Here is a 13616-nt window from a genome sequence, read left to right as displayed (position 1 = left end):
AACAGCTGAAATTTTGAAAAGGACGACACATGGATTTCCTCAGATTTCTAGCATGATCAGTACTACAAGAGGTTGAAACTGTCTTTTGGCAAAATTTATAGCATTTTATAGGGCCAGGAGACTAAACTGCAAAATCAGAAAATAAAAGTAAATTTCACAATATTTTCCCTAGAATTAAGAATATAATTAGACCCTCTGTGGGGATATAAAATGAAATGAATAGCAAAGCAAAGAGTATTAGAATAACAGAGGTATACTGATGGCCTACCCTTGGCGCACTCCAGTTAAGCTTAGGAAATACACTGCCCCCCAGGGAGTTGATAGCTTCTTGGACTTTGGTGGTAAACTCAGGAAATTCCGGTGCCTACAGAGAGAGAAAAAGTTAATTGGGCAAGTCAATATCACCACAACAAATATAGAAAACAAGATCAAAATCTCAAGGTTAAACTATTTAGGGTGTTAAAAATAATTTAGAATACAAATTACTATCAGAATTCCGAACCCAGGTAACTAAAGTCAATGATCAAATAACATTTACCAGAAATGGGGAAAAGTGCCTAAATGCCACTTTCCTAAACAATTAAAGCCCACAAAACTAAAGAGACAGATGTTACAAGGCATCTGGAGATGTGAAGAAGGAATGAATGGTTTTCTTAACACTTACATAAAACTAGTATTTACTTCTTAAGTGGAAAGAGACAGTTGGAATTGCACCTGTGCATATACTCCAACTCTCAGAAATAACATCTCACATTTAAAGGCCCAGAAGACTTTCCATTAGCAGGAAAAGAATCTTGGCCATATCCCCAAAAGGCTTCATGAGAATAAGAAATAAATTATGTGGTTAACTGTATTTAAACACTGCTATTTCCAGACAAGTTTTAATAATAAACAAGACTCAAAAATAGGATCTTAGTGAAGTTTAACTGTGCTTTCCTTTTCAGTTGATTTTAAAATGCGTATTTTATATAAGCAAGTAACCAAAACATTCTAAGTGTTGTTTCAGCCAGGAAGTAAACAAAAATACAGTTGTGAGGAAACCTAAACGTGATTAATATTGTGCTCTGCCTCAAGCCTGTCACTATGAAAGGGGCACACAGACATAAAGTAGAAAAGAGAACTGAGTAAAAGAGGTCAAGCGGAGCCTGCAGGACACAGAACACTAAAGTATTAAGTCTCTACAAAGTCACACTATCCCTTTCTATTTGCTGCCCCCTGCTGGGCAGATGCAAGTTCTGAAAAAAATTCCAGTAATAACAAGTTCTTCCATAGTGGGGGAAAGTTAGATGAGGTCTAGAACTAGCTAACTACAAAAATAAATCAAATCGCTTATGCTGATCCCCAAGGTCTAACCTAATTATACCAGAGAGAAAACTATGACAAGAGTCTGGTAAACAAACCAAAATGTGTAAGTTTAGCAGCTTTGAGGAATAGGCTAGTGAGTAAAGATGGGAGAGATCAAGGGCAGGCCAATGACCTTTCCTTCTACAGATGTACATGACCTCTAGACTGGTTAGTAGTGTCTTTTAGTTATTTGACAGCCTGCCACTGTATCTACCTTATGTTTGACTTCTTCAGCTTAGACACATGAAATTAAACTCTAGCAATTTGAAGGCTTTCAAAACAAGTAACAGCCATGAGTCCTTTATTTTCCATTCGCCTCTCGCCATCAAAAGGAATTATGATTTATGCTAAGCCAATAATTTCCTTATAATCCCCTGAAGGTGCTGATCTGGCTCCCCGAGACAGCTATCCAGAAAAACCCTTACCTAAGATCTGCATTAGCATTAATTTCAATCAACGGCATAGTTACACGAATTTCAAAATGCGATTCAATCGTCAAAGATAAAACAATTTTCCTAGCCCCTGAAACTTCACACGTAAGGATTGCGTTAAATTTATGTATTACTTTTTAAAAGAGGCGATTGATTCCCTAAATCCTCAATAATCAACTTTAAGAAATTCTGTCACAAGGATCCTAAAACCAATTTTTTTTTTGTCTTACAGATACATTTATTCATGCCACAAAGGACACAGCACTTCTGTAAGTACACAGCGATATTCGATGGTTCCATCTATCAGAGCTTGTAAAATTTATAGGCGGACTGATGTTCCACCTGATGTGCACACCACAGAGAGCTAATGATGGCCATGGGCAGGTGCAGGACTTGATCCTTTCAAAGCTTTAATTCTTTTATCAGCGCTCCTGATTTTGTAAATGATGAAGCTCATCAAGCCTATGCCTACCCAGATCTCCTGGTAAACCTGGGTGTAGTAGGGCTTTATGGGGACCCAAACATTTTTTATGAAGCTTTGAAACATCTTGCCACAGAACGTGTGGCTCAGACCGCCCCAACCTGCACAGCGGCCTCGGAAATGTTACCGAACTCACAGGCCTAAAACCAACTGAAATTATAAAAAGTTTATGCATTCTTGAGAAAAATTTGTGCTTCAGTGGAAGACTATGTATTGTCTCCATATAGCCCTCCCTACTGGGTTACCTTCCAGCTAGAATGTGAGCTATTTTACAACTTGGTAGACTGCAGATAAACAATAACAATGAAAAGTATGTGAAAATTCTATCCTGATAGGAATCCAGTTGTCTTCTCTTCTACCCTCAAGGAAGGAAAAATCAGTTCTGCCTCACTTGTATATTCATTTCAATATTCCTAATCTACATCTGTCTGTTCTTTGGATTCTCTTTGAACGTTATAACATCTACCTGGTTTCCTCATGAGTTAAATAATACCTTTGACATGTGTTAAGGAGTTTTATATTTATACAGAGTAATGATTCTACCTGTTTCTGAACATTATCTTGTAACAGATTTAACAGGAACCCTTTAAGCTTGTAGCTCAACTACTCAAATTTAAATTTGTATAACACCTCAGTTGTCTGGGAAAAGGTTCCATTCTAAGTGGGATAAATCATATCCATGCACCTTTTGTGACCTGGACTTATCTATCTGTCCAACTTTAGCAACCACTACACACCTGTACCACATCCACTCAGAAATTTAAAAAATGTTTTTAAATAATAAAACACTTTAAATATACGAAAAATATATACCTGTGTTCCTGGATCCAAATACTCAACAATTTGGCATATTTGATCCAGATCCTTAAGTTTCTTAAGGGAAAAATCAGTACACTACAAATGAAGCTCTTTACCTCTTTGCTCTCCCTCTAAGCCTTCCTTCTCCCCACAGGCAACCACCATGACCACTGGGCATATTTTTCTATAGTCATGATTTTATACTTAGGATACATGTCTGTCATTAAATACAACATTTTAAAATTTTAACATAATTGCTCTCTGTTGTGATGTATCTTTCACGACCTTGACATTTTTGAAGCGTACAGGGCAGTTACTTGACATGATTTCAAAAATGCTGAGTTGGTTGGATGTTTCCTCGTTCAGGTTAGGCACTTTTGGCAGGTACTGTGTCCTTCTTGGCACATGACATCAAGAAGTACACAGTGTAGGTCAGTCCATCCTGACAAAGTTAGCTTTGATCACTGGGCTGCCAGGTCTTTCCACTGTAAAGTTACTGTTTTTTCCTTTGTAACTAGTAAATAACTTGGGTGGAGATGTCTTGAGAATATGCAAGTATCCTCTTTCTCATCAAATATTCATCCACTAGTTTTGAAATCTATTCCATCAATTATTATTATGACAGTTGCCAAATGGTGGTCTCTAATTCTATTATTTCTTCTACATTTATTAGTTGGTCCCTTTTCTGCTCCATTTATTTAATTTAATCATTTATTTATGTCAGTATGGATTCATGGAGTCTATTTTTAGCCAATGATTATACCCCATTACTTTCGTTGTTATGATGCTCAAATATTTGGCCAGTAGGAACCTATTCAAGCTGGCTTTGGGTTCCTTTTTGTCACATGCCCATTATTCTTGGATTACTTCCTTACTTTCTGACACACAAGTTGTTTCAGACCCATTTTTACTTCCCCACCTCCAGTCTTGAGTTTCTCCAAGTAGCTTAGATTCCTTTTCATGGAGAATGATACTTAGAAACCAAGGTTGGGGCACTAAGGACACTCACTGCTACCATAACGTTCTATGTCACTGCCTCTAGACATCAGTGAACAGAGTTTGGTAAACAGGCACATATATACACATACATATTATTCATTTCTGTATCTACTTATCTGTGTTTAAAAATATGAGTTGATATTGATAATCCTTACCACTTTTACAGTGCAGATAAAATGTTACTTCTCACTCTTAAGTGTGTTTTGATCCCTCAGTTGTATCTGTTCCCTACGTTCTGACAGCACTTTGTCCTCTCCTCCCAAACTGGGGCTTTCCCCACTGGTTTCTATACTCCCTACAGCAGGATTTTTTTTATCCTTATTTGCTTCACAGAACCCACTACAGTACCCCGGATATGGTGTATAACTAACATGTACGTTGAACTGAATGGAATGTTCATAAAAGGAGAATGACTAACTCTTATGATATCCAGAGTAAAATAAAACATGCAAACTTTTCCTTTCCGAGTATGCTGGCATGTTCTCTATCAGTTTAGGCATCACTGCTTTTTGTCTTCTACCCTGGAAACCACAACTCTTTCACTAAAATAAACACAAGTATCTTCCTATTTAGAATTGGATTAAAACATACCTCTCCCCACCAAAAAAAAACAAAAACTGGTTTCCTCTATTGTGCCTTTACATTTACTTGTAGATAACTTTATTAAAACCTTTCTCTATTATCTCACTTACCTACCATATTTTTAGAAATGCATTTTTACTTTACTCATTCCTTTAAAAATGTTTTTATTAAAATATATTTTAAGTTAATTTTGACAACAGCTGCAATCAACTTTCACATTTTTATATAAGCTATTGATTAAAATCAAAAACTACTGTCATTTGAAAGAAACTAATTTTTATACCATTTAAATATACTTGAATAAGTGAATATAGATTTTTCACTTTAATTTAGGTTCCACGGATCTGGGAAACTCAGAGTCTCACTATTAGACTAAATCTCTTCTTTCAGAGATTAAGAGAAACAAGTCAAAGTATCAGTTATACACTTAAAATATTTCCTTGGTAATCAAAGGGAAAAAAAGGGCAGCCATGTTTGCCTGTAAACAACGATACAAGGTTTTTTTCAAAATAATAGAAATAGCCAACACAGAAAACAATATTTGAAAAGGTGAGCAAATGGGAATTTAGAGACACATGCACTGAAACTCTGAAGCACCCGGTGTGGCAGTGAGAGGCTGTCCCCATGCTGTCACTCTGCTCTTACCGTAAGTGTGGCCGTGTTCTCGTCATCTGACCACTGCATGGAGAAAAGGGCAGAAACAAAACATTAAATGTAGACAATGTGCTGAACTTCCAAAAAGCAGTGCTCCACCTAAAAATGACATAAACAAGTGACATCTCCTCCTGAATACAAAGTATATAGAAACTATACGTTGAAGTGAGATTTTTCATGTAATTTCTCACTTTATTGAATAAATGCTAAGATCTAAATGTCAAAACTATTCTGGAGATCACTTAGTCTACAGAACACAGTATTTCATTCTGAACCAACCTGTATTTCTTCTGCCTCATCATCACTGTCTGGCTGAGAACGTGGTGGTGGATCGTCCCTAGAAGAACATAAAACAAAAATTAAGCAAAAAAAAAGGCCTTCGTACCATGCAGTCAATTTCAGGTGTGCTGGGGTTTTAAAAAAATGCCTTAGAACTGTGAGGCGATATTAGGAAAAGTTCATTTTTTGAGACAGAAACTATTAAAAAATCAATATGAAATTAATGAGAGTACATGGCCAATAAGAGATGGCAGAATAAAAACTTTCTGTTCTCTTCTATGAAATCACTATAAACAAGGAAGGGAAAACTTAAACTCCACCTCTGCTGACACGAAGAATCATCCACAATTCTGAGTCCAGTGAATGAAAAAGTGCTGCCAAGGACAAGCAAGATCAAACTGGATGAAAGACACCAGAGGCAACATCCGAGGGGCGGCTCTCCGCGGCTGACGGAGCACCCCGCGGGCAAACCAAGAACTGTTTGTTTGTACAGTGAAAACGGAGCGTGGGCTGGTGTCCGGAACTGCCTGGATCTGGACCGGCACCACAGAGAGCTGTGGGGGAGAGAGGGGAGAAATACTCAGACGCACGCTCTCTGAGGAAGCCAGTGCGTGGAGCATGTGTTGGAAAGGGTCGTGAGCAACCAGTCTCCATTGCCTGAGGGAAGCAAAGACTGAAAGAACTCGAGGGGATAACACTGTACTGGCCCCTCCTCAACACCCAAGTACCTGGGACGAACTCCCTCAGTAGCTGAGACGATTAAGAATCAGAACAAGAGGCAGCACAGGCTCCATACCAAGAAATTACAAGAGGAAGAGAAATGGGGCCTCAGATGGGTTAACCACAGATTTTTATCGATTCCTACATTCCCTCTTGAAACTCCACTAAAATGACAGGAAAGATCCCAAGGAGAAGAAAGATGACCCAAAAGGAGACAACCGTAGAAGATGGCAACCAAAGTTTGGAAAACAGAAAGCCAATAAGAGGTTAACCCAGTGAGCAATGGGTAAGACCTGGAGCCCTGGACCCGAAGTTCTGGGCTCTGAACACGGTGACTTGTGCGAAGTCCATAAAGAGCAGTAAGACTCACCCAGTCTTCATCGTGCACCCCGAGCACCTAATTCTCCTCCGCCTCCATGGGGACGTTCAGATACTAAGTGCTCCTGCGCCTTATGGACAACATCCAAGACACCTCAAATTCATTTACTTCTCCCGCCACCAGTGTCGCCATCCTAGGGCAAGGCCACTATCGGTTCTCACGGGTCCAATGTAACACCCTCCTAACTGGTCTTCAGTTCCCACACAGTAACCACTCACTGTTCACAGACTGAAGTTACTCTCTTGCTCAGAGCCCTTCGGTACATACCTACTGACCACAGAATAAGTTCTAGGATCTTAAACATGACTCCCACACACACTCCCAAGCTGAACCCTAACCATTTCTCCCATGTCATCAAGTCTCGCACCGCTCAGCGCTCCCATGCTCCAACCACGTGACCCTCTCTTGGTTTCATGCATGTCAAGATCTTCCATGCCTCAGAACCCTGCTTAATGTTGCTCCCTCAGCCTGGGAGATTCTTCCCTCCGCCCTTCAACTGACTACCCTACATCCAAACTTCACATCTCAGAGGCTCCTAAGTTACTTCTTCAGGGTACTCCCTGACCCCTCCTTCAATCCTCAGCCCCACCTCCACCCCCAGTAATTTAATACATGAGTGACCTCCCCGCTTCCTGCATAGCACTTATCACAATTTTCACTTATACATTTACTAATGTGTTTAATGTTCAGACTGAGATTCATGATGATGAGAGAAGTTGGTATTTCTTGGGAGGATACAATATACTAGGCATTGGGCTAAACATATTACACATTATCTCTTTTTATCCTTGCCACAGTCTTACAAAGTTAGTTCTACGATATCAGTCACTCCACTGACAGACAAGAAAGGATGGTGGAGGTGGTGGTTGCAGAACATTATAAATGTACTTAATACCAATGAACTGTACACTTAAAAACAGTTAATGTGACAAATTTTATGTTATGTGTATTTTACCATTAAGACAAATTTTTTTAATAATTCTAAGGAAAAGTTATTTCCAACCTATAATTCTATAAAAAAAAAGAAAAAGTGATGTCCTAGCAAGGGTAAGTATTAGGCTATTTTAGAAGGGATGATGAGGGACGAGCAGTAAGATAACATGACTTCTGAACGGAAACCTGAACGAACAAATAGGAACATCATTAAATTCTATGACTCTTAAACTTCTGAGCTTGCACTAAAAAGACTGAAGCATGATAACTTCTTTCATCTACAAATAGAGGAACTACATGAACAGAGAAGGTGGAAATGGGGCCATGGTGGGCTAACTGTGAACAAAACGCTGAGGAATTTACTGAGGCACCCTAGTAAAGCTTTGTTTGCAATGGACTGAATTTTCACCTTAAAAACTGAAAGATCTCGAAGGGTCATAACATGCCCTCTTCCCCACCCCCACCGTGCCTCCTCCCCGTCTCCAGAAGGAATAATTATTATCGTGTCTATTTTCTAAAGGCAGAGATGAAAGGAACTGCTCAATTTCCTAACTAGTACTTATCAGAGGAGGAAGTACTCAAAATTTTGAAAATCTTATTAATGAGGCACCGACAATACATGAAAAGACCAGCACACAATTTTAGCTAGGAAAAAAAAGAAGAATGGTGCCAAAGCTAATGTACTTGTTTTACATGGCAACGGCTCAGATTTAATCAATACAACATTTCTTTATGATAAAGTCAAAAAAATTTTTTTTTGATCTACTTTACCTTCCTGAAACCACCAGAGTTCCATCATCAAGTAAATAATCCTTCACATTCTGAGGAAGTGGAAGAATGACACTAAGAAAAAAAAAAAAAAAGCATTATTTTAAAAGACCAAGCACAAGCAGAGAGAAAAAAATTCCAAACTCAATTAACTTTTGATTTACTTGTTCCTTGGGCTGAACATTTTTTTGGGCTAAAACTTATTTAAATATGAAGTGAGAAATGTTAATGATGTACATTTGGTGGCAGGAGACTATAAAATAAAATAATATGAACAAATATCACGGTAAACTAAATTAGGTTCACAAAATTACCACAACTGTCTCTGTGGTAAAGAAACAAAGGCCAGCCAAATCCAAAGCAGGCTGAATTCACAGTTTGAAAGCAACAAACCCAAAAGAATTCTGAGTACAGGGTTATGTGCCTTTAGGAAATTAGAGACCAGCAGACATTTGCAGCAGCACAGGAAATGCAGCAAACAAATTGGAAGATCAACAGCACCTGGCCACCTTCTGAGAGGGCAGAAGTAGATTCAAGGTTCTGGAAACCAATTCTTTGGTTGGCAACGAGCACGTAAACCGCAGAATTCATGCTGTATGGATGTTTTGGTGGCATTATACTTAATTGACCTCCATAAAGCTCCTTAACTACCAGACTTTAATTTGTTTCAGATCATCATAATTAAGGGACAGCAAAGCCATACGTGAAGTCACTTAAAACTCACGGGATAATTTGTCTTTTACTCAGTAATAAAAACTCATCAAAAAACCCTGCCACCAATACCTAAAAGTAATGCTATTATTTTGATCTTGAGGAGTATATTTTTTTATGTGAAAAAGTTACAGCCTGCTTTCAGGGAGTCAAAAGAACATCACTGACTTATAAATATGCTTCGTTTATTTATTAAATAAGTTTCTTGGCACATTACAGTGGTTTATGTGCACAGAAAAAATTGTTCATGGGCTATTTTGGTTTTCAAAAATAATATCTGATTTCTCAAAGTTATAATTTCACAGTCGAAAGCCTAGTTCTTCATGCTTTTAAAAAAGTTCAACTACCATTTCTTATGCCATTTGTAAATCTGCTAAATTTTAACCAATTTCAAGTGAGCCTTTGAAACTTAAAAGTTGCTTTAAAAGTTTTAATTCTATTATAAAAATAATCCATTCAATTTTCTTCTTAAATATGTCAACTAATTACAAATAAGCCTTCCCAATTATTTAACTCTTATGAAGCCAGCAAATTAACCTGTAAGTATAGTGAATCTAAGGTTCTTGCAAACGTTCCAATACTATTTAAAAACTTGAAAATTTTTCTTACATGTTTTACTGTATCACAATTCTAAACCAATTACCCAATTTAAATTAGAACCACAAGGCTAATTTTTTGTGTATGCTAATTATCCTCAAAATGACGAATTTCTAAGTTTATATTAAAGAAGCAGAAAAAAAGATCAAACTCTTAAGTTTGAATTATCATCACCTCTATATTTAGTTCAAGTTCTTCCTGGGGTTAAAGACTCCCACTAAAGTAACAATGTCATCCCAAGAGAATTAAGATGACCTTTCCAAGAGAACGTCAACTTTACCTTCTTTTCAGAGCCCTAAGACTGAAATGATGGCAGGGATACCAGCTTCCAGACATCTAGGGTGATTTTCCCGACTACGGTGAGAGCCTTCTTTTATGTTAATAATATCTCTAAGTCCTCAAATCGATGATTTCAGAGTCCATTTCCACTGTTTTTGAGTTTCACTAGTTCTCGAGTCTGATTTGAATCTAGACTTTCCCTCCAGGTTGTATCATCCCTTGACTAGATTTACTGTTTGATTTTACTCTGAATTCTTTGCATAGTCTTCCTATTTGGAGGTTCTATAACTCTTATAGATATCATTAGCTGACATCAAGTTGGATTCTGCATAGTTGGATTCTCATGAGTCACTCAGTTCCATAAGTCACAGTTCTAAAGTCATCCTCGTGACATTATTTTGCATTATGTTATGTAAGTCAAGGAGGATATCAAGGTGATTCCATTAAGAATGCAAAGCCTATGAGGGGGAAAAGATAGAAAAGAAAAAAAAAAAATCACAGTACAATATGATAAGTGCTGTACCAAAATGTACCAAGTGCTACCAAAACACGGAGAAGAAAGGAACTGTGCCTGAAACACTGAAGCCATAAACAAGTCATTGCCAGGCACACTTTATACAAAGCTAGTAAGGCTGTCAGAGAGGAGCCTAAATTGGTCATCGAAATCCACTGTGCAGGCAAGAATCCAATGAGGTTTAACTGGAAGATATAAAAGAATTAAATGACAAAGTACTTACACCATCAAGCTGGTAAGTTCTATATATAGAGACAAGTTACTCTACTGGAATTTTAGAGGCAGAGAGGCCTTTATAAGATTAATGTAACTGTCTGTCATGTTTGAGGAAAGAAAAAGATTTAGAAAGGGAAAGTCGATGGCCCAGTCTTCCAGCTAATTTTTCTTAAGCCTGAGTCAAAGTTCTAGAACTTGGCAAAAAATGTACTTCTATTCTTACCTGCATAATCATCTCTGCATCATGATTAATAAACACTAAAAAATGCTGAGTCAAAAATCAGAACATGGTCTCTCAACATCAAAGCTGACAATGACAAAGTTAACACAACTTCACCAGGTAGGCCTGGGTTGTGGAGTGGTGTCCTGCCATATGTTAGGTTCCAGTGATATCACCACAGAATCAACTAGACTGAAGAGTTTAAACACAGAGTAAAAATGGTTTCAGACAACACAGCCTAATGGTGGACTGTTCAGAAACTCCCACTGCTTGGCTTATTTTTCACTTTTAGCTTTATATGATACACATTTCAATTGAAGTAAAATTATTTTGCTTCAATGGAGTTTTGAATAAATCCGAAACGTAACAACAAGCAGCATATTTGTGTTTACTATATGTCAGACAGAGTGACAAGCATTTTAAATGCTTTATCTCATTTAATTCCCATGACAATCCTATTATTTTCTTAATTTTCCAGATGGGGCTTAGATTAACCAATTGGCTCAAGATGCTGGTGGAAACAAAATTCAAAGCCAGGCAGATGGCTCAGACTCCAGAGTCCAATTCTTAAGCATTATCATTTATTGCTGAAGGCAAAGAAAAACAATGCCAGAGCTTACAAAAGGTACCTGCACAGAAAGCGAATGTCAGTTTTAAATGAACTCAGTGTGAAAATGTCTGACAAGTTCATAAACATACCTTATATCATACTAACCCAATATAACTCTAGCATCACCTCAGACCCAACGCCTATTTCAATTATGCAAGGTAATGAAGGACTGGCATATCATATAGGAAGATAACTTCTATGTTAGGAGGTAATGTTCACTGCTGCTGCTGAAGCTCTTCCTTTTGTTTTGGTGTGACTTTGGTCATCTTCAAATGCAAAGATTATCTTCCTCTAACCTCCATTTCACCATGGATAACTGGAAGCAGATTCTACATATGAATAAGAGGATGGAAAAGAATTGTCTTTTGAATAATCTCATTATGTTCTTCCAACCCCTCAGGATTTCAAAGTTTCTCTACATTCACACTCTCTACACTAGGACAGAATGAAAAGAAAGGGACAGTTGATATCTAAATAAGGCAGAGTGGACAAAGTACAGAAAATCCTATCCATGAATATGTAGTTCTTTGATCTATCCCTCTTAGTGAGTGAAAGCCTATTCTTGCATCCTGCTCTAGATGTTATGGCTGCTTTTGAACATTTGGGGATATTCTCCTAGCTGCCTTGCCTACATTCCCTTCAATGATCGGGTGAAGAATGAAACAGTAAATCTTCTGCTTGCCCTGTCAACTGGGGGATGGATTCATTGTTTGAAAGCCAGAGAACTAGAAAACAAATACTGTTTTGTGACTTGTCCAGATGGCTCCCTCTCACAGTACATTACCATCCCTAAAACATATAACTATACTTAACTAATGCTTAATATATAGTGTCATGTTGGAGCTTCTCAACAGAATTTGAGGTGGGGTCTCTATCATTGTTCTTACTGTACCGTGACTGAAAGCAATTAAGTCCTCCCGGGGCTTAGTCCTGGTGGCAAGCCCAGACCACCCAGTTCTCCTGATTGCCTCCTATCTCCGGCAATCTAAAAGCAGAGATGGTGAACTCCCAATTCGAGACTAGCTTACCCCACTACTCACCCGCTTCTGACCTCTTCTGAACCACGACCTACCCTTCCACTTCCCCTAGCACACTCCCTGACACGCAACAGGACGCATGGCACATGTGGATCGACTTCATTATCTCCCCACCTGAAACACCACAAGAAGTCAAACTCTCGGTCCTGGCGCTCCCATGCAGTCGTTACTAGGCCTGCATTTTCTGACCGAGGTAGGATTTACCCAAAATGTCGCAGTTCCCTTTTGCCTATCGCCACGGCACAGCCCCAGCAGTCTTACTTACCTCTTAATGGTAAGGCTTCGGAACAGTGGGTACCACGCAGAGAACTGACAGTGCAACACATGCTCCTTCTTCATCCTCCAGCTGCCGCCGCCGTCTCTCTGTCTCTCGCTCTCCTTCCAGCACCCTCCCGGAACTCTCTTCTCCCGTACCGGAAGTGCCCGCCGAACTATTTTGGCTCAAGGACTCTTCCGGTCCTTAAAGCAAGAAGTGGCAGAAAAGGGAGCAGAGGATGAGAATCGTGGGGCCTACTTTTAGTGTACACTCATACACGCAAAAACACACACCAACACAGAATTCTGATCCCAGAAGAGGAATTACAGAAGTATTGAGAAGGGAATTCTAATGAAAGTCCTTGGTTCCGCTTTCTCGCCTAGACGCGCGCTGCCCCGGAAGGTAATCATCTAAGGCTAGGTCACCGGCGGGGTGGGGCGGGGGGTGCTACGGATGCCGGGAAGGGGCAAGTGCACTTACTCTTATAACCACCAGGTGCGGCTGTCTCAAGCAGTGGCACCGGCATCTCTGGAGACTGCTCCCGCGGACTCGTGCTTTCTTCTTTCGTACCCCTTCCCAAAGGAGTACCCTTCCCTTCACCCCACACCTTGGAGTAGGTAACTGGGCGCCGGCCAATCACGTACAAGGTGTCTTTGGGGAAGAGGGAGGGAGTACATATGGAGCGTTGCGGGCAGCCACGCGCGCGCGCGCCTCCGGGTTCGCGTCCTGGGCAGCGAGGGGCGACCGCTGCGGAGGCGCGGAAAGGAGGGCAAGTTCAGAGGAAAACCAGGGACTGTGATGGAAGAGC

At 39.4% G+C, this 13616-nt stretch overlaps 3 protein-coding genes across 5 annotated transcripts in view; 1 reads left to right on the top strand and 2 right to left on the bottom strand.

Moving 5' to 3' along the window:
• Positions 1 to 12979, bottom strand: part of CDC123 (cell division cycle 123) — a 45162-nt gene extending 32183 nt beyond the window's left edge. Inside the window, exons 1-5 of the mRNA XM_006906966.3 lie at positions 12818 to 12979; positions 8372 to 8443; positions 5569 to 5626; positions 5281 to 5313; positions 269 to 364 (exon numbers count right to left, since the gene is read on the bottom strand). Coding sequence (XP_006907028.1) covers positions 269 to 364; positions 5281 to 5313; positions 5569 to 5626; positions 8372 to 8443; positions 12818 to 12891 — 333 coding nt within the window. The 5' untranslated portion in view covers positions 12892 to 12979. The remainder of the gene's footprint in view (positions 1 to 268; positions 365 to 5280; positions 5314 to 5568; positions 5627 to 8371; positions 8444 to 12817) is intronic.
• Positions 371 to 4353, bottom strand: LOC102895819 (6.8 kDa mitochondrial proteolipid). The gene has a single exon (XM_025043422.1). The coding sequence runs from the start codon at positions 2320 to 2322 to the stop codon at positions 2140 to 2142; it is 183 nt and encodes a 60-aa protein (XP_024899190.1). The 5' UTR covers positions 2323 to 4353; the 3' UTR covers positions 371 to 2139.
• A 282-nt stretch (positions 12980 to 13261) lies between the features above and the next one.
• The window catches only part of NUDT5 (nudix hydrolase 5), a 22011-nt gene continuing 21656 nt past the window's right edge, over positions 13262 to 13616 (top strand). The window contains exon 1 of one of the 3 annotated variants that reach the window (XM_006906965.3): positions 13262 to 13425. The gene's annotated coding sequence lies outside the window, so the exon portion shown is untranslated. Of the gene's footprint in view, positions 13456 to 13616 lie in introns of all 3 variants that reach the window. The other 2 variants (XM_025043421.1, XM_015585630.2) reach the window with 2 other exon arrangements.

Source organism: Pteropus alecto, unplaced genomic scaffold (assembly GCF_000325575.1).
Source record: "Pteropus alecto unplaced genomic scaffold, ASM32557v1 scaffold11, whole genome shotgun sequence".
Lineage (NCBI taxonomy): Eukaryota > Metazoa > Chordata > Mammalia > Chiroptera > Pteropodidae > Pteropus > Pteropus alecto.
This window is presented reverse-complemented; position numbering and strand designations above follow the sequence as displayed.

Excerpts from the sequence above, each read along its gene's own strand:
- LOC102895819 (XM_025043422.1), bottom strand. The coding sequence starts at position 2,322 with ATGTTTCAAAGCTTCATAAAAAATGTTTGGGTCCCCATAAAGCCCTAC.